Genomic DNA, 27,519 nt, shown 5'->3' with positions numbered 1-27,519 from the left:
ATGGTTTGTAGTTGTTCCGCATGACCAGTAGTCGTCTTCGTTGGCGGCGTCGTCGTCATTGTCATCATCATCATCATTATCATCATCATCATCATCCATGTCTAGATCTTCCACATAATGACTTTCCTATCTTCCCCTCCAGTTAATACTGTACCACCATTACAGCTACAATCAATAGCTGTGATAGCACCTAATACATACAAAATGAAGATAAAGTAGAAGATGAAGAACATTTACTTAAAAGTTTGTCCATAATACATGACATTACAGCAAGATTTGTTCTCACATATAATATTCCTAAAAGAAATTACAACTAATAATGAAAATAAAAGACAAAACCTCAATTAAGCACGTTGCACAATTTATCTTCATGGCATTCCAACAACGCACAAAAAACATGTGATTTGAACTAATATTACATGTATAATCTATTTACTTTTTTAAATTCTTCTTACTAACTTTTAATATTTTATTTTATTTTTTTGTATTGCTATATACTGAAAGAAATGTATATTTCTAAAGATGTAATAAACAATTATTATTATTACAAAGCATGGTTATTAAATAACTTGACTGATTTGGTCATTTAGATGAAATAGCATCAAATTTTTTCTAAATGTTGTATAATTTGTATGATAATGTCCATATTGATTTATGACTTGTATGATCAGGTAGAAATGTGGTGTAGAGATGTGTGTGTCAATGGATTTTATCAAGCACATCTCAAGAAATCTAATAATGCCAACCATATTGCTCTATGCTCTTTTAGTAAGTAGCACGTACACTTATATAAATGACAGAGGTGTGTTTATATGGTAAAAGAAAATCATACAATAAATGCAATTGTTGGTTTTTGTGCACTTCTACTGGCCATGTGCTTCTAATAAGAGGAAATATGATATATGAAATAAATGAAGACCACAGAATTCTTTGAAACATCACTAATGGTCTTTAAGGGGCCAACCCTTTTTTTGTTTTTTTTGTTTTCATAGTGTCTGATCTGTACATTTTTTTTTTCTTGAATATATCAACATTTTTGTTTTTGTTTCATCTAGCATGTCAAGGTTGCAATATTTTTTTTTCTAACACCTCCTCCAACCCCCAACCCCCGTGATTTCAAATGGTTGATTGTTATACCATATTTATTTGGCTAAAAGCCCATGCCCAGACAAACGCCCACCCCCCACTTTTGATAAAATAAAGGAGTTGAGGTCATATCCTAGCAAACGCCCAGGGGTGTTTTTTCTACACCTGTAATAAAATAAAATAAATCAAAGAAAGCTTAGAAAGAACTCCCGTGTGCTGAGAGTTTTGGAGACACATTAAAAATTAATTCAAAATTACTTATACTTGAGATATTGATGGAATAGCTGAAAACTAATTATGCAAATAAGGTAACTAATATGAACAGATTTAGGTGTAAAACTAATAAGGTCTGCACAATGTACCAAGTTTCATTGGAATGTGATTAGAACCAAAAAAATATTAATTATTATGCTAATTAGAGAATTAATATGAACAGATTTTAACCCAAAATTAATCAGGCTGTCTATTGTCTTAGAGCATTTATGTACCAAGTTTTATTCAAATGTGATGATCAATACTTGAGATATTAGTATTAATTAATTATGTTAATTAGGTGATTAAGAAGCATAACTATTTACCAAAAACTAATATGGTGCATAGTCTTAGGTTCATTGAAATGTGATGGGTACTCTTTAAAAGTTTCATTGAAATCCAATGAGTGGTTTTTAGACATCAGTGCAACAGCCATAGAACAGCAAAAAATTAACTAATTATACAAATTAGGTAATTAATAGGCACAATTTTTTATCTCAAAATTAATCAGGTCTCTGCATAGTCCTAGAATATCTATGTCGCAAGTCTCATTGAAATGTGATGATTAGTACTTGAGATATCAGGTGAAAAGCTGAAAATTAACTAATTATGCTAATAAGGTGATTAATATGCACAAATATTTACCAAAAAACTAATTAGGTCTCTGCACAGTCCTCAAGTAACTATTACCAAGTTTCATTGAAACATGATCATTACTACTCAAAATATCAAAAGCTAAAGTTAATTAATTATGCAAATTAGGTAATTATTATGTACTGATATTACCCTAAAAACCATCAGGTCTGTGCAGTGTCATAGGACACCTATGTACCAAGTTTTATTGAAATGTTATGATTAGTACTTGAGATATCAGTGGAAAAGCTGAAAATTGATTAATCATTATGTAAATTAGGTAATTAATAATATTAACAGATTTTTACCAAAAACTAATCAAATCTGTGCATTAGTTCAGAGCATCCATGTGCCAAGTTTCATTGAAATCCAATGAGTGGTTCTTCAAAAATCAGTGGAAAAGTCATAGAACAGCTTAAAATCAGCTAATTATCATGCAAATTAGGTAATTAATATTCATAGATTTTTACCCAAAACTAATCAAATCTGCGCACTAGTTCAGAACATCCATGTGCCAAATTTCATCAAAATCCAATGAGTGGTTCTTCAGATATCAGTGGAACAGTCTTGGGACAGCTAAAAATCAGCTAATTATCATGCAAATTAGGTAATTAATATTCATAGATTTTTACCAACACCTAATCAACTCTGCGCATTATCCCAGAGCATCTATGTACCAAGTTTCATCAAAATTTGATTAGTGGTTCTTGAGATAACGGTGGAACAAAAAAAGTGACATACATACATACATACATACATGTACATACAGACATACAGACATACAGACAGACAGGGTAACTGCAAAGACTCCCTTTTGTGCTTCGCACACAGGAGTCAAAAAACAAAAACCTATTTTTGTTCGTTGTATTAACAGTGTACTTCTTGCAGTTTGTTTTGATTCTGATAACAAAATTTGAAAAATAAATGTCAATTGCGTATAACGAGGAGTGAACGCGAAATAGCTGTGACATAAATAGAGCAGCGCGTTCACCACTGTTTAAGTAGTTAGCGTGGCCGACAATGAAACCAATGTTGCAATATTGTAGCAGCCCGTACCTGGGAGAGTGGTTTAAAGCATGTTGTTTTGGCTTTATAAATATTTGCGAATCCATAACTGGGGCCAGCAATTTTGCAATGTCATGCCGAAGACTGCCAACTTTTTTTACCATCTTTCACCACAGCTATTGCATTTCATAGAAATTATTCTTCTGTCATTGAAAAAGAATCTTCCTATTTCAAGCCCACCGCGATAACCATATAACTTGCTGAATGGTAACTTTCACCATGAACGAACGCCTAGTCTGATAAGAAAGCGATGTTGAATTTACCTCTATGACGAAACACTAGTAGTCATGTCATTCTAAGCCAATCAGTAAAGCGGATGCTTAAAGGTCAAAGATGATTGCCAGACGGTAAACAAAAGCATCGTACGAGTCGTTTGCCGCGATCCAATTTTTCTTGTCTCTTTATTCTGATTAGACGTGAATTAATGTGCTAAGTCCAAATTGTGTGGGACGACATGGACAAACTTCAAGATGAAGCTATAGGATTTTAGTTCGATCGCGACAGTGGCGCCGACTTGGAATTTCAGGGTTTTGACTTTTACAAAGATAGCAATGAACGTACAAACAGAGATCTTAGAAGGTTTTTTTTTTCTAACAACTACGAACTTTCGTAATTTTACTGCGTGAATTATTATTGATCTTGTATGGCCGTTGATCCGGTAATTGTCGAAACCGGAAATAATTCACGCGTATGGGGCGGCGTGTTTGTCGACGGGGATATTCTAATTCAAATGAATCTTCACTGTCGATTTTTATTATTTCTGGTTTGTCACATTCTAAGCAATAAATTATTTCTTGTTACACTTCTAATGCTGCATATTGTTCATTTATTGTTGTTGCATGTTTTTATTCGTCGTTTTTCTCCCTGTCGCAGTTTGATCTGCGTGTTGCCAATTTTTGCGATTTTTTGGTTTTTTTTGCCGGGGATATCCGGACAAACGCCCACCCCTTCTTTTTGCCGATTTTCCATGTTCAGGACCCTGGGCTTATACCCAGATAAATACGGTATTACATGGGTAAAAATATTGTAATGTGACATGTACCGTATAAAATTACAACAAAACAGGTAACATTATTGAATTATGGTGAAGAAATTCATATTCATAAAAAAAAAAATGTAACAGAAGAGATTTTTATTATTTATTAATGTGGGAAGCCAAGTGGTTTCATTGGAAAGTTTGGAACCTTGAAGATTGAGGTTCACTTATTTCACTATTTAATTAGCATAATAGTTTTATGTTAGTAGGTGCTTTAATAAGTCATGTAGTAAGATTAACTTTTTTATAACCAGTTTTCTCTTTTCATCACAAATTCAAAAATTAGTCCTGTTTATAAATCTGCTCTTTCCTTCTGCAGACTGACACAAAAATAGCCAAATTTTTTGAGAAAAAAATGAAAATTGACTAAAATTTTAAAAATTAGGTTCATTTCCAGAAATATTGAAGACTAAGAAAAAAAGTGCATAAAAATTTGGGCGATGAAGTCTGGCGAAAAGATTAAACTCACAAATCACAATATCATTTGTTCTGCTATTTACTCACCATCATGACCTTTAACCTTGTTTAATACCTTGACTCTAGCAAAGTCCCATATGAGAAGGTATCCAGATTGCATACCTGCTAGCACCACACTGCCATCCCATGACAGACATCTACAACACAAACAATTACATTATTATAGTTTTAATAAGAAAACAAGTGAATGGTTCAGAACCTGTTGAGTTCACATTATTAAGAAGTTTGATTTTTGTGTGTGTAACAGTAGGATTTTAAAAACTGAAGTTGAGAAGTTAGATATTTGCCATTTAATAGAGATATCAACCAAGCACAGTCATGCTACAACTGATAAAAGGAAACCTGTATGTGCCTTAAACCTCCATAATCTGAACACCTCTGTAAACTGAACAACATTCTTAATGCTCTCAGTGTTCAGTATGGGACCCATATTGAACACAGCATGTCACAGTGGCCACTGCGACCCAACTTCGTTTCAAGCTTTGATCTGCTGTAAACAATATTCCAAGCTCAAGTTAAAGCTCAGAGTGGCACTGTGCCCATGTTTTCATGAAAGATAGTAGGGGGTCCCCTTTCATGTTTATTCTAACGGCTTTCCACTCTTGAAAAATACCGGGATAAAATATTTCTCATTTTGTCTTCTACGTCCAGATGGTATTCAATATCATTACTGGACGCTCACATTTTGTTGCCATTTTCACTGACATCAATTAATTCTCCCATCCAATGGGAGACTTCAATTTGCACACCGCGCAATGTTTGGCTGGTGAGTTCCAATTTTTTTTTAAGAAGAGACTTGTGTATGATTTCACTGGCAAGTATGTTTCTTTTGTTTGCTTCAATGGGTGACTTCAAACCAGCTGATTTGATCTTAGACACTCTAGTTGGAGCTCAGTGTCAGTGCTCCAACTTCGTTTTGAGCTTCTGCTGTAAATAATTTCCTAAGCACAAGTTGAAGCTCAGGGTGGAGCTCAGGTTGACTCTGAGCAAGCTCAGGTAGAAGCTCAAGATTGCCATTACATACCTGCCACTTCCTTTCAAAAGATGAGATCTTACCTGAGTTCCTCTCCAGCATCTTTAGCATAGACTTCCGTACCACTGTGGACATCCATAACTCTCATGAAGTGATCCTCACCACATGACAACACACGCTGTCCATCTACACAAAACAATATGTACATCAATGGATCCAAATTAATGAAGAAAGCTTTTTGCCACTGTATACTTGATGAAAACCACAATGAAATAAATCAAGACGAACTTGTTTTTCAAGCAATTAATTTTATTTCTGGGATATTATAATTTTTAAATTACTGTCTGTGTTGAATATATATTCCCATGCACATTCAAATTCTATGTATTAAAGTTTTTGGCTAAACTGAAAATTCTATGTCATTTTCTTAACCCACTATTAAAACCAAGTGCAAGTTACTCATTGGAAAATCATATCAATTTAGTCCAAAATTACCAAAAAAAATAAAAATATGCAAAAGTTGGCAGAATAAAATATATCATTCAAAGTCTGAATTTTTATGGAAAAGACAAAATTTGAGTTGTTCCATTTAAAGTACAGTGTATAGTTCATCAGATCTGAACATTTTGCCAAAAGGCATGAACGAAAATAGTATCAGTAATATAAATCTCATAATCGGTACTAATTTTCAAAACATATCCATCCATTTATATTTAATGTAGAAATCCCAACCATGATGCACTGTATAAACACCCAGTAGATACAAAACATGAATTTGGCTAAACTCCTATGAAAGGTATAAAATACTTTACCTGGACTGAACTTGACATCGTTCACCATACCAGAATGTACATGTTTTTGACTTATTAATATCTGCATATCAGTGTCCCATAGACACACTTGACCATCCTTTGTACCTGATAGTATCATACTATTATCACAGTTGACACTTAAACAATTCACCTAAATACAAAAAATAAAAAGGGAAATTTCAGCCATGCACAGGTCATAATTTCTGCATTTATTTCTATGTGTACAAAAATGTTTTTAGTCAAATTATTATAACCAAATTATTACATAAATATTAAAAATTATACATGCTGATCACATGAAATGTAACTTGAATGATTTTTTATAGCGATTGATAAGATTTCAATGTATGCGGATGACTAGATAAAAATTGTTTGACTTATAGCAACCACAAGAAAAGGACAATTTCAAATTACACTTTCACAAATATCTTCAAATATATACAAGTGAATCATGCTGCAATTGAACTTTGGCATGATTTCAAACTGATCACTATGATATCCACGTTTGAAGGTAATCTTTAACAAATGCTTGAGTCATCATGACTGCAAGGAAAATGAGGGACAACAACGGCAACAAAGACAAGGACAGACATTTTCCTTTCATATCGGTTATTCCAAGTTTATTCTTTGGACTTTCAACTAGCCAATCACAGGGAATGATTTAGCAAACTTTCAGGAATTTGCAGTATCAACAAAACTTAGGCAGAAACTCAGTGGTGTTTGTGCTGGTGCATACAGTACGTACTGAAAAATGAGAATTATGAGAAAAGATGACCTACCCCAGTTTCATGATCCAATTCTGAGATACACTGTGCTGATTCACCTTTCTTTATTCCATTATTGGGATTGTACTTCCATACCTTTTAACCATAATGACAAATAGAAACAAATTGCTTTAAAATACATGTAAATACTGAGTTAAAATAACCTTTGTGGTACAAAATTAACATATATTGGGTAAAATGTAAGAATGTTCATGTTACATGTACGCTAACAGCATCTAAACAGCTGGAAAAAAATTTGTGTTCATCAAAAAATTAATTTAATTGCTATTTGCATGAAATTATCATAAATATATCACGATGTCACATGACTTATCACCATGTCACATGGCTTATCACCATGTTCACATGACTTATCATGTGTTTACTCATTTTGTACCACAAAGGTATTACATGGATTAATATACCCTTTAAAACATACTATTTTGATGTGAGAGTACAGGTATCCCCCCTCATATGATGTATTATAGCGTATTATTATACATCTGTCACCGTAACGCCATAAGTTACAGTGTGCCGTAATTTTGTGGTATTTTACAGGGGTATTTTCATCCAACCATACTAGAAAATGCGAATTCCAAATATGGATTGATTACACGCAAAAGTGTCCTCTGATAATAAAAACAAAACAAAAACGGTTTGACCGGACTCCACACAAAGAAGTTTGCTGTTCTAAACGTTTTGGATTTCGGCATTCCCATGATGTATCCTTGGAAGAAAAAGATGTATAATAATAAGGTTATTATGAGAATACCTCAAATTATGCACTTAGACAGTACGCCTCGCATCCAGCTGTACTGTCTTTGTGCATACTTTGAGGTAATCTCGTAATAACCTTATATTATATTAAGAAAGTGTGAATTTGTGTTAACACAAATAAAATGAACCAACAATGAATTTTAAAGTGCAAGTGCCAACTCTTTAGATACCAAAAAAAACTGTTGTTACAAAAGAAACCTGCAAAATGTTCACCATATATTTCCCCAAAAATGTTGATCAACACCTGCAGCCAACAAGAAAGTCTATGTGGACCAACAGTAACAAGAAGTTAGAGATTAAAAATACATATTAACAATTTTTTGTTGGCAAAATATTAAATGTGAAGTATCACCACAAAGAATATTGTTATTGAATCGAAAATAAGTTTATGAATACAAATACATCTAGTATAAATTTACCTTGATGGTAGAATCCCAAGATGCGGTTACTAAGATACCATTATCCCAATATATACTGGAAACTGCATCATCATGTGCCATGATAGTGTCTATTACTCTGCCATACTCTATGGAGTAAAGATATCTGGAAGACACAAATACAAATGAATGCAACTGAATGGATACTCTCATAGTATCATAAAGTATTACAGTAAGACGCAGTAAAGTATGTTTCATGTCATCAATTGAGCATGTCAAATAAACATTTTTTTAGGCTCTGGTCATAATTTCCAAAACAACAACAACAAACAAAAAATTAACTTCAATTACAATTATAAAATAAAATACTGAAAAATGCATAGATTTTGAAAAATAAATTGATGAGGAACATTACATTTTTTTACTGTGCGTACTGAGTATAGTGTATATTCCACAACAGCTTCATGTGAGTGTTATTGCTGTTTTAATCAATAAATAAAGTTACCAAAAATACATAATTTTCTCATGTACTGCAATATACAGTTGCTCGGTTAAAGAAAAAAATTGTGAAGCACTTTTATTTTCTCTATATAACTCCAGCCCAGTTAGCCATGATAAATCAAATATGGTTACATAATAAGCAAGCATACAAAGCAGATCAATACTCTCTGATCGCCATGCCAGGTGTTTGGCAGTCTACCGTATTTATGGTACATACTCACAGATTGTTGTCCCAGCATCCTACAAGTATTGTCTTAGCACCAGGCATGATACACAGTGATGACATAGCCATATTAGAGAGATTAATACTTCGCAATTGTCTCTGATCTTCCAAGCAGTACATTTTTAACATTGTATCTGAAAAATAGAATAGTACAATATAAAACAAGCCAAGCATGACATAGTCCCTGTTAGTTATCAAATTTAAGATATGTAATTTTGTTTATAGTAATATAGTTGGAACATAAACATGTCAGAAGTATGGATCCAGAAGATTATGATGATTTTTTAACATTAAAATGGTTGACATCTTGTATCTGATCGTCAAACGAGTACTTGTCAATATTGAGAAATATTGCTCTGGAACAGCATTAATTAAAACAAAATGGCCACCAGTCGACCATAACATGATGTAAAACGAATATATAAAATTTGAACATAATCAGTCAAAGCATATCATATATGGCTGTAGAAGCACATTCATTTAAACAAAACGGCCGCCAGTCAGCCATTTTAATCCGATCTGAAAAATAAAATGACGTGCATCAGGAACCCATAATCTCTAATGTATGTACCAAGTTTGAACAAAATCCATCCATAAACGCCAAGATCCAGTTCTGGGATGTCAGAAATGCTTGATTTTTGTTGATATTTTAGCACAAAAATGGCTGCCATTTGGCCATTTTGAATCAGATAGTCAAACCAATATATCTATGTCATGATGTACAATGAATATATAAAACATAATCAATCAAAGCATGGCAGAGACAAGAACTGCATTCATTAAAACAAAATGGCTGCCTGTTGGCTATTTTAAATTTGACCGGAAAAATATAATGATGTGCATCAAGGTCCCATAATTTCCAACGTATGTACCAAGTTTAAACAAAATCCATCCATAAATGCTTGATTTTGATGATTTTTTTAGCAAAAAAATGGCCACCAATCGGCCATCTTGAATCAGATCGTGAAACAAATTGATGTGCATATGCATAATATTATGTATGATGTATGTGTGAAGTTTGATTGTGATTGGTCCAGGCTTGTCTAAGATACATGTCCGGACATACACACGGATGCACGAAGGTCAAAACATAAGTCCCTGTTTCCGGACTGCGTCCGAACGGGGACTAAAAAGATATGATATATTATTGGCAATACATTGCTTGATATCCATGATACACCTTAAATGTGTCTATACTACCAGATTAGTACAAAAGCTGAATGTTGGTGTCAATCTCACAACCCTGCTCATGACGTAATCGAATATGAATATTAAACTATAGGATTACCCTACATCCCTCAACATTATATTACAATATCAATACCAAATAACTTTATCATTCATGTTCATGTTTCATTTCTCTGAATTGAACATCTTTGTGAGTAACCAATAATATGCTTTATAATGTAATCCGTACAGTGATTACTATATTTAGCATTGCATATGGACCTGAAATACTCAATATCTTTCATAACTGTTAAACATACCGTGTGATGCTGATACTATAACTTTGCAGTCTTCGGACAGCTTGACACAAGACACAGTACTGCAAATTAAAAGAAACATTATACAATGCTGTAAACACAAGTAACTGTAAAAATTGTACTTGTTGAAGCCAGACATTTTCACACATAAAGTGCCATGTCGTTATGCAGCATACATACAAATTCAGTGTAAAAAAAACAATGTATTTTTAATATGCACATTTATAACATTGCCCATACCAAACCCGATGAGGAACAACAGTCACCACCATTTAATGATTGAAGGTGTTCACAGATGTTTCATGACTTGACTTGCATATTAAAAAAAAAAAATCGATTTCCATTTTATCCACGACCTTTGTAAGAGGCGTACTTTCACAAGGAATACAATATATAAGTGCACAACAGTTATACATATTTCAGCTCAGCAGGGACATCTCAGAAAACAAGTTTATAAAAGAACTTGAAGTACTATAAATTACATGTTGAGTACCAATACAACCAAGGACAGAATAGCGTGTCCATTGCATGAATGCCGCAAGTCTGGAGATACGTGCAATAACAAGGTATCTATACTGTGTTTGAGTTTAATATTTACTGCCATGTTTCATCTCGAAGATAGTGGTTTCTGATTTTACTTACTTTATAGGAATTACTGTGGAAAGCATCAACAACAATTGACACAACATAACACATTGCTCTTGGTACATGTGCATGACAAGCATTCTCGCAGTAGAAATAGAAATGTATGCTATTCTGACCTTGGTTGTAATTCAGTATCGCTTTCAAATAATATCATTTAGTTGAGCTTACTTACTCTTTATGTAAACGATGATCAAAGCAAGGATGTAGATGCTCCATATCATTCCAGTTACCAGCACTGGTTGTCATAGCAACACCATCTACAAGTGATTCACTACATTCTGGTATGTCACCTACAACAGGCCATATTATAATAATTATTTTAAAAAGTCATCAATGTGTAGCCATCTATCTGCCCTGCTAATAATTGTTCGATATGGGACTCCTAGCGAAGTACACAACACATGTAAAATATATTGTTTGTTTACATGAAATTCGAACACGCGCTGCGCGATGACCACCGCCCTTTAAACATGATCAAATTTTTTGTCATTTTTTCTGTAGTTTTTATAAATCTTTTAAACAAATATTCCTGACTCTAGCGTATCCAAATTACAACTAAACTTTATTGTAAATCCTACTTTTGTGAAAGCAGTTTGTCAAAGTCAGCATGATGTAATAGAAGTATAAGATAAGGGTATGCAACTTTGGTGTCCAGGGGGAATTTCATGCTCTGTATGAGTTCCAGGTGCATAACTTTGACCAGACGCCATGGACAATTGTTGGCAAAGTTTGATTGTAGGAATTGAAATAAGCTAGGTTATCATCTTATTGCAGATGGCATAACACATAATGCATGTTCTGAGAACAAACACAGGACAGAGAGAAAACACAATACAGTTCATAAACAGACTCATTAATTATTTTCTTGTACAGTACTGGTTATTTCTAGAATTTCAACTGTCTTCTGATTTTGAGATTATTGGACAATAGGTAATTTTCTATTCACTTTGAGATCTTGTGCATGGCGTGGGTCAAACGTCTGCTGCAAAAATGGCCTATTCTTGTGATTTCAAGGTTCAACGCATATCATATTATTTGAATAATCATATTTTATACATCCTTGGTGATAGTAAAGCAGAATATATTCAGTCCTACCTGCTCCGCAGTACGATTTATCATATTCTGTGCTTAATACCAAATCACTTGATATAAGTTTTTGAGTTTCACTGGCAAATCTAACTGGATGAGGTGTTGTAAATAATTGTTTTGGTATCTGACCAAACTCTAATATCTGATTTTCTAATGCTGCCCTTTCATTTGGATCTTGGATACTGCGAAAAAAAAAAGATTTGCGACAATGATACATTTTCTTGGCATTATTTGCTATCTGGCAATTACTTGAAAGTACTGAGTACTCAACTATGTAAAATATCATTGCATTGTATCTTCAATAGAATCACTAAATATCAACATACATGTATCACATTTCAATTTTGTTCAGAGAAGCTGTTAAAGTTCAGAAACACATAATTTTTTTTGTTTAATGTGTTAGTGTGTAATAAGAGCACTATTTACAATGTATGTTATACTGGGAGGGGGGGGGTAACAGCTACAAGCTAAGATTTTTTTAACAAAATTTGGGTGAGAACAAAAGAAAAAAATTGCCAAAAGCGGTTGCAATTTGTTTTTATTGGTCGTTTTGTAATAAAACAGCTTTTACTGTACAACACATGATATTGGTAATACTTTACATTTGCATGTAACACAACAAAAATTACATTTTTAAAAAAAACAATGTTTTATCGAAAACAAAACAAGTAGTTCACAAAGTTTCAAAGTCTCACCTGTCCAAGTCAATTGCACCTTCATAAGTTAAATAATAAAATACTGTGAACAGGAAAATAATCAAATAATTATAAGCCTAACATACATGTAAGAAATATCATTTTTGTATGTTTACTATATAAGCAATTAGAAGAAGGTAATAAAAATATGAACATTTTCTGATCTACTGTCGAAATTTATTAAAACAATGTCTGACTAAAATAACACAACGTCTAGTATTTCTGTCATCCCATCACAGTGATGCATGGACAAATTTCATTCAAACTTCACACACATCATACATCATATCATACATATAACATGTGAATTTGTACATCCATGGAATTCAAAATGATTGAATGGGGGTAATTTTAGCGCTACAAATACATCAAAATCAAGCATTTCATTCATTCCAGCATAGGAATGTAGTTGTGCTTGGACAGATTTTGTACAAACTTGGTAAAGGCGCTGATCATCATATTGGACTTTGCACAGCATTTTGTTTTACAGATTAGATTCAAAATGGCAGACTGGTGGTCATTTAACTTGTATTGAAGAATTTTCCAGAGTAACTTACACAAAGATAGGATTACCTTGAATCAATTCTCCCTCAATCTACAATAGGGCAAGGTAAACAAATAAATGAAACCAAAAAAATGGTCACTGCCTGGACTAAAGTGCACACAGAAATCGTGACTATGCCAATAAGAGCCTTGATTATTTCTACGCTTAAATTTAACTAAAACTTGCCTCAATATATGGATGAGATATTTAGGTTACTTGTTATGTATATATCACTCAGTTTCATAGATAATTTGTCATAATTTAAATATAATTTCATAAGAAATCACAATTTACTCACAATTATCAGCAAGTTCAGCTTCAATACCTCTTTGTTTAAATCCGAATATTAAATCGATCCATTCATGTAAATGATGCGACACATAGTCACTTTCTAGAGCTTCTCGGCATTTCCTACAAAAATCTACAGAATCTAAATGAAATACGAAACAGAGCGTTAAAATTCATAAGAGAATATAGATCATTCCTAAAGCATTTATGGGGTCTTGGGAAATATGGTTTGAATAAGCGTGAATTACTAACAGAAAATATGAGTGGTGCAAAAGTTATAAATGTGTGACCCAAATGACAAACAAAGTGATACATACGCAGTACAATAACAATAAATGCAGGACACAAATGCGATAACATGTGCGATTAATGAGCAATGTGAATAATAAAACCATATACGAGATAGTCAGAGTGATGCACAAACTAGAAAACTCACAAACCTTTTGCCCATGGCGGTAATTCCACATTGTTCAACTTAACCTCATCTTGCCTGATTCCCAAATCTAACATTTGTCTATTGAGTAGGAAGTCTGATTCCGATTCCTGGTAAAATTCCGGTATAAGTTCCTTGAAATCAGTTGCACCAGTCAGAACATTGTGCCACGTCTCTTGAATACTATAAAGAAAGTGAAAGTGAGAAACACATGGGCATCATGGGTAAATTTTATACCAAAGGAGTTACAGTAGTTCTGATATGAAATATGAACAGTGGGAAGCCATAATTTATCATATTATTTTAAGAAAAACAAATAAGTCCTTAAAGTTGTATTGTTGGCAAAACTTCAATCCCATTCAATCCTGAGTAATGTAATAATCATAAACCCCCATCATGCATTGCTGATTCAAACTCTGCTCAGTGCATGCAAAACTAGGAAGTATGTATTGTGTGTTAACTGAAATTCATTCGAATGCAGTGGTACGTTGTAACATATTTGAGAAAAAAAGTCGTCCTATAAATTTGAAAGCTTGATGGCTATACAAGAACAAATTGGGATTGAATCTCAGAATAACATTAATGAAAAATGCTTCACATTGAATATTTAAATTTATAATATAGGTCTTTTTTGATCATCGAACACTGAATTCCAAAAGATTTGTGACTTGATTACACCCTAAGATTCTTAATCACAACAATATTCACAGAACTGCTTGGTGGTATTCGCGTTTTGACAAGAATATTTTTATAGAAATACCATAACTGATTACTTCAGAAACAAAATTTCGCCGAAAATACAATCTTGAGTAGTATAAAATAACAATTATTATTTCATTAGAATTTATTTCAATTAAGATTTAGATTATACTATTTAAGTCCTCATCATTTCATCTCATCTCATCACAACCACATACATATGTATAAACAAGTACTCAAGCCTCAGCTTCTATTAAAATGGTACAATGAAACAGAATGGATGCCGTTTCTATTTTTGGTTCTCAATTGTTCAAAACAAATAAGTGCGACTTCTATTAGGGATGCAGATTTTACGGTACAAACTAATTCTCAAACTTAATTCTTAAATTAATACTCACTATTCGCATATGCGTTTGAATTCAATGCATGGTTCTGTTATCACAATAATCTATACTAACCTATTAAACATTCTATCAGCGTGATCAAATTTTCCGCCTTGCAAACACAACATATATTCCGGTGCCACACGCACCAGATAAAATAAAACAAAACCTGGTGTTGAGTAATGAGAACCATATAAAAACTTCGGCTCCGGCATCTCGTGAAAACGCTCCTGTGAAAATTAATGAATTCAATCAACTTAAATCATAAGAAATCTTTACGCCATATTTCGTTTCCAAAACAAATCATAGTATTTCATATTTTTGATATAAAAGTGACAACAACTTCTTACCTCTTTAACCATATAAATGCTTTTCTTTCTAACTAGTTTTACAATATTTACAAACTTAATAATTTTAATAATTAATAATTTAAAACAATTTTTCAATTTGAATACTCATGCCATTTGTATAATATAAACAATATAATGTATAGTAACCTTTAACCTCTGAATTCTATCTTCAAAAAGAGCGCCAACGGGTTTACTAAGATCCCGAAATGAATCTGGTTTTGTCAGATCTAATTCTTGACTAGTGTAATCACTAATAACCCACGGGAACACTGGATACTGGGTTAAATCCATAAAACTACGATCTGCAAGACTGCAAGAAGAAGAAAATACAAACAGTAATTACAAGAATTTTTATAAATTAATCTATTAATTATTTGCTTCCTATAGAAGTCTATGTGTTAGAGATTGTATATCTGTATGAAAGACCAAGTTTTATACTAGTACCGGGGCATGTTGATGCGATGTGACACATCGACCCCCAATTAAAAACATCCAGAGCGTCTACTTCAGTGTGACCTCTAAATTTAATATGAAGTATCACTGATACACAGGGATAGCTATGTGATATAGTGATCTTGAAAAAAAACAACTACAGTTAGGGACATTTTGATTTGGTAACATGAAATTTTCATTTTAAAATACAAAGAAAGTGTAAATAACAAATGAAAATCAGGGGACACATTTTTGTTTGCGACTTCAGACATCGACAACAAGCACATACAATTTTATATATCCTTAAGACCAGCAGTCACAACAAAAAGAACTCATTTTTTTTTGTAATTTCATTTCGCCTTAACCTTTTAATTTAATTTTAATCATAAGGGATTGCATTGCCTCCAACTTTCATGTTTTTCACATTCCAATATAAATTTTCCTAAAATGTGAAGTTACACTCACTGCTTGCGTGTCAGTACAGAGACTGTATCAACTGATGCATAGCAGACATTGATATGGATCCTGTACTGCCTGAGTGGATACTTTGTGGTATCCTCATGATACCCTTATTATTATACATCTTTTCTTAACTTGTAGTAATAATTTAACAAAAAATAACAACCCAAAATGCCAATGACAAATATAGTTTGTCTGCGTCCAATGCTAACAAGAGGAAACCTGAAACGCATTTAATGTTGGTTACATACACGTACTTTAAAAATATTAATTTAGCGGATTTTACCTATCAGCGGAAATAATGAAATTAAAACCCAGTGAATAATTAATACATTTACAGTACTGGGGAACTTTGAACATTGGAACCTGAGTGCAAATACCGGTAGGTTTTGGAATGAATGAAGATGTGGCTTTTTACAGAAATAACATAGAAATTCTTGATAAAAAAAAAATGTTTTAAGTTAATGACTAACCTATTGAGGTACATGAGATATTCAAAGTTTGATATCACACCATTCTGCCACTTCAGTGTGATATTCTCTGGACCTGACTCTTGCACACTGACATCTGCCAATAGCAAAAAGAGAAACATGATATCACTGTAACAGTTTGGTACTAGAATGCAAAAAAAAAAGAATGTTTTGTTTCTTGTCCAAGGGAAATCAAAGTTAAACTGCAGAGCTCTTCTGTAAATACAGAAAATATCCATCATTGGTGTTTTATGAAAAATATCTGAAACATCAAAATCCCTATCTCAAAAATCCCCAAATCCCAATGGCATCCTGCAGAGAAGAAAGATAAGGAACCTATGCAAGCAGAAAACTCAATTCATCACTGAATATTTTTTTTCAATAAAAGCCACATAGCACAACATTTAATTAAAGTGCTTACTAGACAGACATAACTGTTCTCTACAAGATCGTTTAATATTACAAACATATCACAAGTACATACCTTGTTGTTGTAATATACTGATATATAACTGTTCTCTATCTACAGGATTCTTTAATATTACAAACATATCACAAGTACATACCTTGTTGTTGTAATATACTGATATATAACTGTTCTCTATCTACAGGATTCTTTAATATTACAAACATATCACAAGTACATACCTTGTTGTTGTAATATACTGATATATAACTGTTCTCTATCTACAGGATTCTTTAATATTACAAACATATCACAAGTACATACCTTGTTGTTGTAATATACTGATATATAACTGTTCTCTATCTACAGGATTCTTTAATATTACAAACATATCACAAGTACATACCTTGTTGTTGTAATATACTGATATATAACTGTTCTCTATCTACAGGATTCTTTAATATTACAAACATATCACAAGTACATACCTTGTTGTTGTAATATACTGATATATAACTGTTCTCTATCTACAGGATTCTTTAATATTACAAACATATCACAAGTACATACCTTGTTGTTGTAATATACTGATATATAACTGTTCTCTATCTACAGGATTCTTTAATATTACAAACATATCACAAGTACATACCTTGTTGTTGTAATATACTGATATATAACTGTTCTCTATCTACAGGATTCTTTAATATTACAAACATATCACAAGTACATACCTTGTTATTGTAATATACTGATATATAACTGTTCTCTATCTACAGGATTCTTTAATATTACAAACATATCACAAGTACATACCTTGTTGTTGTAATATACTGATATATAACTGTTCTCTATCTACAGGATTCTTTAATATTACAAACATATCACAAGTACATACCTTGTTGTTGTAATATACTGATATATAACTGTTCTCTATCTACAGGATTCTTTAATATTACAAACATATCACAAGTACATACCTTGTTGTTGTAATATACTGATATATAACTGTTCTCTATCTACAGGATTCTTTAATACTACAAACATATCACAAGTACATACCTTGTTGTTGTAATATACTGATATATAACTGTTCTCTATCTACAGGATTCTTTAATATTACAAACATATCACAAGTACATACCTTGTTGTTGTAATATACTGATATATAACTGTTCTCTATCTACAGGATTCTTTAATATTACAAACATATCACAAGTACATACCTTGTTATTGTAATATACTGATATATAACTGTTCTCTATCTACAGGATTCTTTAATATTACAAACATATCACAAGTACATACCTTGTTGTTGTAATATACTGATATATAACTGTTCTCTATCTACAGGATTCTTTAATATTACAAACATATCACAAGTACATACCTTGTTGTTGTAATATACTGATATATAACTGTTCTCTATCTACAGGATTCTTTAATACTACAAACATATCACAAGTACATACCTTGTTGTTGTAATATACTGATATATAACTGTTCTCTATCTACAGGATTCTTTAATATTACAAACATATCACAAGTACATACCTTGTTGTTGTAATATACTGATATATAACTGTTCTCTATCTACAGGATTCTTTAATACTACAAACATATCAGAATACATGGATTCTTCTGAGCAAAATATTTCCAATCCCTGCATAAGTAAAAAATAAAAATTAAGTAACGTCTTATATACAAATATATGCATATCGAGAATATAAAATGTCCTGATCTCATCACACTTGGCATTAACTTATTTTTGGTATTTTTGACATTACACATGGTAATGCCAAGTAGACAACCAAGTCTTGTATACTGTAAATTGCTTCATTTTTTCTGTTAAGAATTATGACAATTTAATGATTTTATGGTATTCGTGAAGACAACATTTTTCAAAAGTTAATGACACTCCGGGCTGTGAGACCCCAGAGAAATTTTCACTACTACAAAATATCAGGATTTTCTAAGGAATCATGAAATTTAGGGAAATATTTCAATGGTGCCACAATAGTAGTGGAGCTTATCTAAAGGTTCATTAATACAATACACTCGGTACAAGTAAATATAACATTTTCTGTAGTTTGATAAAAAACAAGAACACCTACCACTTGTCGAAGTAAATATCTTCTCTTCACTACTCTCTTTATGTCAGACAATTTTATTTTCATAACAGGGACCTGGAAGGTACAAGCGAGTACAAACAAACTCAGCAAGAGCACAAGCAAGCAATTAGTTTTAATAAATATATACATTTGGATTTAATTGCTGAGAAAACAATACGCTCAATAGTCATCATGGTACACTGTAATCTAATACAGGTCTACTTACTGGTTCTACATTATTGAATGGCTGGAAATACAACCTTGATGAAGTCAGCATTATCCTACCAGGGTTGGTTACTAACGGTGTTATCCTATCTCCCATGGTTTCCATGACAATCTGTTCATAGAGATTCTCCAGCCAGCTGGTGTTGAAACTAACCCTGGCTTGTCTTGATTGAACAATGGTTGCAATCTGAAAATGGAAAATAACGTCTATTAAGATAACAACATGGTAATTCATAAATTGCTTGGCTTACCTTTGAGTTACACAACATTGAAACTTGTTGCACAGAGTATACAATGTGAGGATGGATGCATATTTGTGGTACAATGTTTTCATTGGCTACATTTGAGATATTAGACACATTTGTGTTACAATGTCTTCATTGGATACTTACCATTGAGTTTTGGTCTGCCAATGTGAGGGTGGATGCTCATAGTAACTGACACATTTGTGTTACAATGTCTTCATTGGATACTTACCATTGAGTTTTGGTCTGCCAATGTGAGGGTGGATGCCCATAGTAACTGACACATTTGTGTTACAATGTCTTCATTGGATACTTACCATTGAGTTTTGGTCTGCCAATGTGAGGGTGGATGCCCATAGTAACTGACACATTTGTGTTACAATGTCTTCATTGGATACTTACCATTGAGTTTTGGTCTGCCAATGTGAGGGTGGATGCCCATAGTAACTGACACATTTGTGTTACAATGTCTTCATTGGATACTTACCATTGAGTTCTGGTCTGCCAATCGGAGGGGGGATGCCCATAGTAACTGACACATTTGTGATACAATGACTTCATTGGATACTTACCGTTTAAGTTTTGATCTGCCAATGTGAGGGGGGGATGCCCGTAGTAACTGACATATTTATGGTACAATGCGTTCATTGGATACTTACCATTGAGTTCTGGTCTGCCAATCGGAGGGGGGATGCCCATAGTAACTGACATATTTATGGTACAATGTCTTCTTTGGATACTTACCATTGAGTTTTGGTCTGCCAATCGGAGGGGGGATGCCCGTAGTAACTGACATATTTATGGTACAATGTCTTCTTTGGATACTTATCATTGAGTTTTGGTCTGCCAATGTGAGGGTGGATGCCCATAGTAACTGACATATTTATGGTACAATGTCTTCTTTGGATACTTACCGTTTAATTTTTGATCTGCCAATGTGAGGGGAGATGCCCGTAGTAACTGACACATTTGTGGTATAATGTCTTCATTGGATACTTACCATTGAGTTTTGGTCTGCCAATGTGAGTGTGGATGCCCGTAGTAACTGACACATTTGTGATACAATGACTTACCATTGAGTTTTGATCTGCCAATGTGAGGCTGGATGCCCATAGTATTAAACTGACATATTTGTGGTACAATGTCTTCTTTGGATACTTACCGTTTAAGTTTTGATCTGCCAATGTGAGGGGAGATGCCCGTAGTAACTGACACATTTGTGGTATAATGTCTTCATTGGATACTTACCATTGAGTTTTGGTCTGCCAATCGGAGGGGGATGCCCAGAGTAACTGACACATTTGTGTTACAATGACTTACCATTGAGTTTTAGTCTGCCAATGTGAGGCTGGATGCCCATGGTAATAAACTGACATATTTGTGGTACAATGTCTTCTTTGGATACATACCATTGAGTTTTGGTCTGCCAATGTGAGGGTGGATGCCTGTAGTAACTGCACCTTTTGTGATACAAAGACTTACCATTTAGTTTTGATCTGCCAATGTGAGGGGAGATGCCCGTAGTAACTGACATATTTATGGTACAATGTCTTCATTGGATACTTACCATTGAGTTTTTATCTGCCAATGTGAGAGTGGATGCCCGTAGTAACTGACATATTTGTGATACAATGACTTCATTGGATACTTACGGTTTAGTTTTGATCTGCCAATCGGAGGGGGGATGCCCGTAGTAACTGACACATTTGTGATACAATGACTTCATTGGATACTTACCGTTTAAGTTTTGATCTGCCAATGTGAGGGGGAATGCCCGTAGTAACTGACATATTTATGGTACAATGTCTTCATTGGATACTTACCATTTAGTTTTGATCTGCCAATGTGAGGGTGGATGCTGTAGTAACTGACACATTTGTGTTACAAGGTCCTCTTTGGATACTTATCATTGAGTTTTGGTCTGCCAATGTGAGGGTGGATGCCTGTAGTAACTGACATATTTGTGATACAATGACTTCATTGGATACTTACTGTTTAGTTTTGATCTGCCAATGTGAGAGGAGATGCCCGTAGTAACTGACATATTTATGGTACAATGTCTTCATTGGATACTTATCGTTTATGTTTTGATCTGCCAATGTGAGGGGAGATGCCCGTAGTAACTGACATATTTATGGTACAATGTCCTCTTTGGATACTTATCATTGAGTTTTGGTCTGCCAATGTGAGGGTGGATGCCTGTAGTAACTGACATATTTGTGATACAATGACTTCATTGGATACTTACTGTTTAGTTTTGATCTGCCAATGTGAGAGGAGATGCCCGTAGTAACTGACATATTTATGGTACAATGTCCTCTTTGGATACTTATCATTGAGTTTTGGTTTGCCAATGTGAGGGGAGATGCCCGTAGTAACTGACATATTTATGGTACAATGTCCTCTTTGGATACTTATCATTGAGTTTTGGTCTGCCAATGTGAGAGGAGATGCCCGTAGTAACTGACATGTTTATGGTACAATGTCCTCTTTGGATACTTATCATTGAGTTTTGGTCTGCCAATGTGAGGGGAGATGCCCGTAGTAACTGACATATTTATGGTACAATGTCCTCTTTGGATACTTATCATTGAGTTTTGGTCTGCCAATGTGAGGGGAGATGCCTGTAGTACCGGGTAACTGACATATTTATGGTACAATGTCCTCTTTGGATACTTATCATTGAGTTTTGGTCTGCCAATGTGAGGGGAGATGCCCGTAGTAACTGACATATTTATGGTACAATGTCCTCTTTGGATACTTATCATTGAGTTTTGGTCTGCCAATGTGAGGGGAGATGCCCGTAGTAACTGACATATTTATGGTACAATGTCCTCTTTGGATACTTACCATTGAGTTTTGGTCTGCCAATGTGAGGGGGGATGCCCATAGTAACTGACACATTTGTGATACAATGACTTACCATTGAGTTTTGGTCTGCCAATGTGAGGCTGGATGCCCATAGTATTAAACTGACATATTTGTGGTACAATGACTTCATTGGGTACATACCATTGAGTTTTGGTCTGCCAATGTGAGGGTGGATGCCCATAGTAACTGACACATTTGTGATACAATGACTTACCATTTAGCTTTGATCTGCCAATCGGAGAGGGGATGCCCGTAGTAACTGACATATTTATGGTACAATGTCCTCTTTGGATACTTACCATTGAGTTTTGGTCTGCCAATGTGAGGGGAGATGCCCGTAGTAACTGACATATTTATGGTACAATGTCCTCTTTGGATACTTATCATTGAGTTTTGGTCTGCCAATGTGAGGGTGGATGCCCATAGTAACTGACACATTTGTGTTACAATGTCTTCATTGGATACTTACCATTGAGTTTTGATCTGCCAATGTGAGGGTGGATGCTCGTAGTAACTGACACATTTGTGGTACAACATCTTCACTAGAGACGTAGTTTAAAGAAAATAAATATTGACCATGTTGCTGTTGAATAAAAAAACAACAAAAAAACTGATAAATGTAATTACATGTACATAGTATACATACAGTATATTAAAATTAGGTCTGGCCAGCTCTGGCACCCATTCCCAGGTGTGCCTCATTTAAGCTGGCCTAAATATTTCGGCTCCTGTTCGTACACAAAAGTTTGGCTGGCCTAAAATTTAGCCGTCTTTCCTGATGTGAAAACATCTACTGACAGTGTTGCTTTAATGACTGTACAAACATGCAGGAGAGAAGACATCTAACAGCCCCAGAAACAGGTAATTGTAGTTACCATATGGTAGTTTATTTAAAACAAGCATCTAAGGGATTACCTAAAATACACAATATATAGGGCAGTTGTGCATGTTTTAGTGACAAGAGTACATAATTGCTGTGTTTACACGAGCACATTTTATCAGAGCCCCACGGATAAAGCCAGCAAAAATTTGTGTATATGTGTACAGCTCGCGCCAAGTTTGGCCCTGTGTTGAGCTCTGACATGATTTGGCTCTGACACAGTTCTGACCGTGTAAACACATCAGGGTCCAATGATCAAATCCGAAATCCCACCAATGACTACTACGTGTATGTTAACACACTGTGCAAATTGTACTAGGATGAACGAAAGGTAGCACCCATGATTGCAAAAATAAGAGCAGTAATTAAGTGCACTGTTCCGTTCGGCTATGAACAAACTGAATTGAACTCTGGCAGATCTCAGCTCTCATTCGATCCAACCGTGTAGATGCATTGGAGATAATCTCCTGTTAATTGATGGGTGGAGCAGTAGTTTGGATTGGATAGAATGCTGTCATGTAAACATAGCAATTGCATATTGCATACAGACACATTTTATACTGACCTTCAGAAATTTATAAGAAGCAATAATATTAGTTTCTTTCATTTGAATAATTTGATTACTCTCTATCATTACTATGTTGCCTTGGTTACCAATCCTAGGAATGTAAAATATTTCACAAATTATACACCTGTAATATGATACCTGGTAGTATTTCTTGTTGTATCGGTACCTTGAATCTACCTTGAACACTCTTTCATGATTGCGTGAATTTATTAACCTTTGGGTGCCAGATATTTTTCCCTTGCAAAATTCAGGACATATATTTTCATATTTAGTAAAGTACTAAATTTTATCATAATTTCAGATCATAAAGTTTCAGATGCTTTTAGTTTTTGATCAAAAGTTCTCTCAATTTTTATTAACATTTCATGTGGGCTGCATAAAATGATTTTGTTGATGGTGTCAAAAGTTGACAACAGTGCTCCATTGTCAAGTTTGTTATTATATTATTGTTATAGGCCTTAACAATAGTATCAATTCAATTCTCATTGGAACATGAAAGGATAGGTGATATATTGGCAGGAAACAAAATTCACCAACATATTACTAAAAAAAAAAAAATTTTGCTCCAACATTTTTACCTAAATTTTCTGTTTCTTATTTTTCGCCAAATGGTGAAGTTGACTTTTGTCATCTGTTATTCAACCTAACAAAATTTGTTCTTCATTTTTCAAAATTATACATCAATATCTATCACTGATGGGATATTACGTCAATTTGATTCAACATTAAAAATGAAAAAATACATAAGAGTGAGCAAAATGTTACACCAAAGTTTTGACGGGAAATAACAAGGTGCTCAAAATGTTAAACTGATGTAGCCATAAAATGTGAAAGAGGTCAGATGAGTTCAGGTCAATGTATTCAGACTATAAAAATGTTTTCATTATCAACAATAATTCATTGCAAATTTTCAGTGATTTATTTTAAATTCCAAAGAAATTTCTTGCCTGACACACCTGGAGCTTTATTTAAATGCCAGAACAGAAATAAATATCGGTGGTCTAGTTATTGTTTACTTAACTTTTTCTTCGAACAGTTACTCAAACTATAAATTTAAAAAAATATATATAAGCTTTGCTTTTGAACAACAAACTTGCAACAGAGTATATTTAAACAATTATCAAAAAAATATTATGCAAATTTATATATAAATAGCTTATTAAAACACAGTAATTTGTACTTTTCTCGTGAACAACACAACGATCCTAAATTTTATTTCAAAGGACAATTAATTAGTTTTGAAAATATCAATAAGAAAACAATCGTGATATTAGACATGTGTGAAGGCATGAACAGCAGTGTTATACATTAACTCATCTTTGAGTCTGCCACATAGAGAATGAAATAATAGTCATTAGAATCAAAATGCTCATTAATCTCACATTTTTATATTGTTAGCCATCAATGAACAGAAAAAAATAACTAAAAATCATTGTACAATTTTTACAAAATTAAATTAAATTTATTGTGTGTGTAACTAACTTACTTTGACATTAACGATCCACTCCATTCTTCGATCCTTACTGTGTCCCGCATTGGAAACTGAAAATAAAGAAAACTTTCATTACTGACAACAGGGTGGTCATATTTTTTATTTGTTTCCCATGACCTAAGCTTTAAACAAAGAGGACTAGTAGGGTGGTCAAAATTAAAATGTCAAGAAGAAAATCACATTAGATCTGAGTACTGAATTCAGATTAAGGCTTCCTTGCAAGTATTCTAAATAGTATCATAAGATATAAAAACACACCCTCATAAAATATTTAGCAAAGAAAACAATTTTGTCTTTACCTTTATAATAGGATATGACATGTCTTGGGGATCAAAAAGAATCGATTTGGAGCATGTTTTCAATCTTCCTCGTACTTTTCTGCAATTTTGAAAAAAAAACATACACAGATTTCAAAGCGGTACAGAAATTTGTGACAGAATTTCGATGTAGTATATATCATTCTTTAAAGAAGTTGGCTAGCAGCATATATATCTTGGTTGATTTCCATGACATTTTTTCTGCCATGTGTTTTTTTTTTTTTTTAATTTCACTCTTTTTTTCACTAAACTTGGTTAAAAGTCTGAAAATTTAGATTTTTTTATATCATTGCACACATGGTCGGAACAAATTATTTAAGAAATTGAAATGACTATCCCGGTAACATTTTTGTTCTTTATATAAAATTATTTTTGTTATTAAAGGGTGATATAAAACTGATAAATCTTTCATGAATTGTTTAAAAGGTTGGTGGTTTCATTTCATGTAAACAAACAATGTATTTTACACATGCTGTGTACGTCGCTATGAGTCCCATATCAAACAGGATGCGGCATGACGACCACCGGCCTTTGATGTACCATAATTGCACTATTAGTAGTATATGTGCTCACATAAATGACAAAGGAGTGTCTATGATCAAAATAAGTTACAAAAAATAACATCTTGAAATAAGTCATACCAGCTAGCATACAATAAATGCCATTTACGAGTGCTTCTATCAGAGATGTGTTTCTAATAGAGAAAATACCGTATAGTACTCTCTACAATGAATATTCCAATGGTGTTATCTTCTTTGTTCCTCAAACTTGACAAAATCAGGGTATGTTTTAGAAACTTAAAGTTTGCAATTTTTGTACACAGAACGAAAAAGGAGATGAACTGCACTTTGTTATGATATGCACTCAAAATAAATTATTACGCCAAAAAATCATACAAGATATTATATTTCCATAAGAAATACAAGATGACCTCCAGAAATAACATTATTATTATTATTATTATTATTATTATTATTATTATTATTATTATTATTATAGATTCTCCATACCTTTTAATAGCTTCAGCCTCAGGAAGTCCCTGAGGGTAATAAAACACACTGAAGTCTTCAAAATAGATTTCACCAGGCTCTAATAGTAACAACGAAAACCTGCAAAGAAAATGAAAGATTAGGTTATAAATTGGCTTCAATGTGTATAATTTGTCTCTGTCGATTTATTAGAAATATTATAACTAACCGTAGTTTTTATAAAGAGAAACTACTAACACTCTTTACCTTTCAGCCTGAGACAAGTTGTGAGTGAACGCCATTTTTGATTTGTGCGGACGACAACATTGTGTCAACATAGGTGGCGCTATTCAGCACAGTCGGTTGGTTTGCGGCGATCTGCGTGTCAATGGGACAAGTGTGGGTCAAGAGTCAAAGGTGAAAGAAGAGCGCCCTCTTCGAAATTGCGTTAGTTTGGGGTTATTTTCTTAACCGCCCTCAGCGTTGAAA

The 27,519-nt window shown here is 33.4% G+C and overlaps 1 protein-coding gene across 1 annotated transcript; it reads right to left on the bottom strand.

Moving 5' to 3' along the window:
- LOC102805650 (protein FAN-like) lies at positions 1–27,400 on the bottom strand. Its single transcript, XM_085500787.1, has 25 exons — positions 27,298–27,400; positions 27,073–27,171; positions 26,045–26,123; positions 25,740–25,795; positions 24,251–24,344; positions 23,275–23,388; positions 19,691–19,876; positions 19,468–19,539; positions 18,908–19,016; positions 16,951–17,044; positions 15,734–15,896; positions 15,312–15,466; positions 14,162–14,337; positions 13,732–13,863; positions 12,890–12,932; positions 12,201–12,376; positions 11,278–11,395; positions 10,464–10,522; positions 8,975–9,110; positions 8,295–8,418; positions 7,114–7,194; positions 6,335–6,485; positions 5,606–5,708; positions 4,577–4,686; positions 1–190 (listed from the first exon to the last, which is right to left on the bottom strand). The coding sequence occupies exons 1-25, from the start codon at positions 27,366–27,368 to the stop codon at positions 102–104; spliced, it is 2,790 nt and encodes a 929-aa protein (XP_085356913.1). The 5' UTR covers positions 27,369–27,400; the 3' UTR covers positions 1–101.
- Positions 27,401–27,519: the final 119 nt, after the last annotated feature.

Source organism: Saccoglossus kowalevskii, chromosome 6, assembly GCF_978046115.1.
Source record: "Saccoglossus kowalevskii chromosome 6, keSacKowa6.1, whole genome shotgun sequence".
Taxonomy (NCBI): domain Eukaryota; kingdom Metazoa; phylum Hemichordata; class Enteropneusta; family Harrimaniidae; genus Saccoglossus; species Saccoglossus kowalevskii.
This window is presented reverse-complemented; position numbering and strand designations above follow the sequence as displayed.

Coding starts and splice junctions, on each gene's coding strand:
- LOC102805650 (XM_085500787.1), bottom strand. CDS start 27,368: ATGTTGACACAATGTTGTCGTCCGCACAAATCAAAAATGGCGTTCACT. Junction 27,172..27,297: donor AACTTGTCTCAGGCTGAAAG/GTAAAGAGTGTT, acceptor TTTTCTTTGCAG/GTTTTCGTTGTTACTATTAG. Junction 7,195..8,294: donor CTTGGGATTCTACCATCAAG/GTAAATTTATAC, acceptor TATGGTTAAAAG/GTATGGAAGTACAATCCCAA.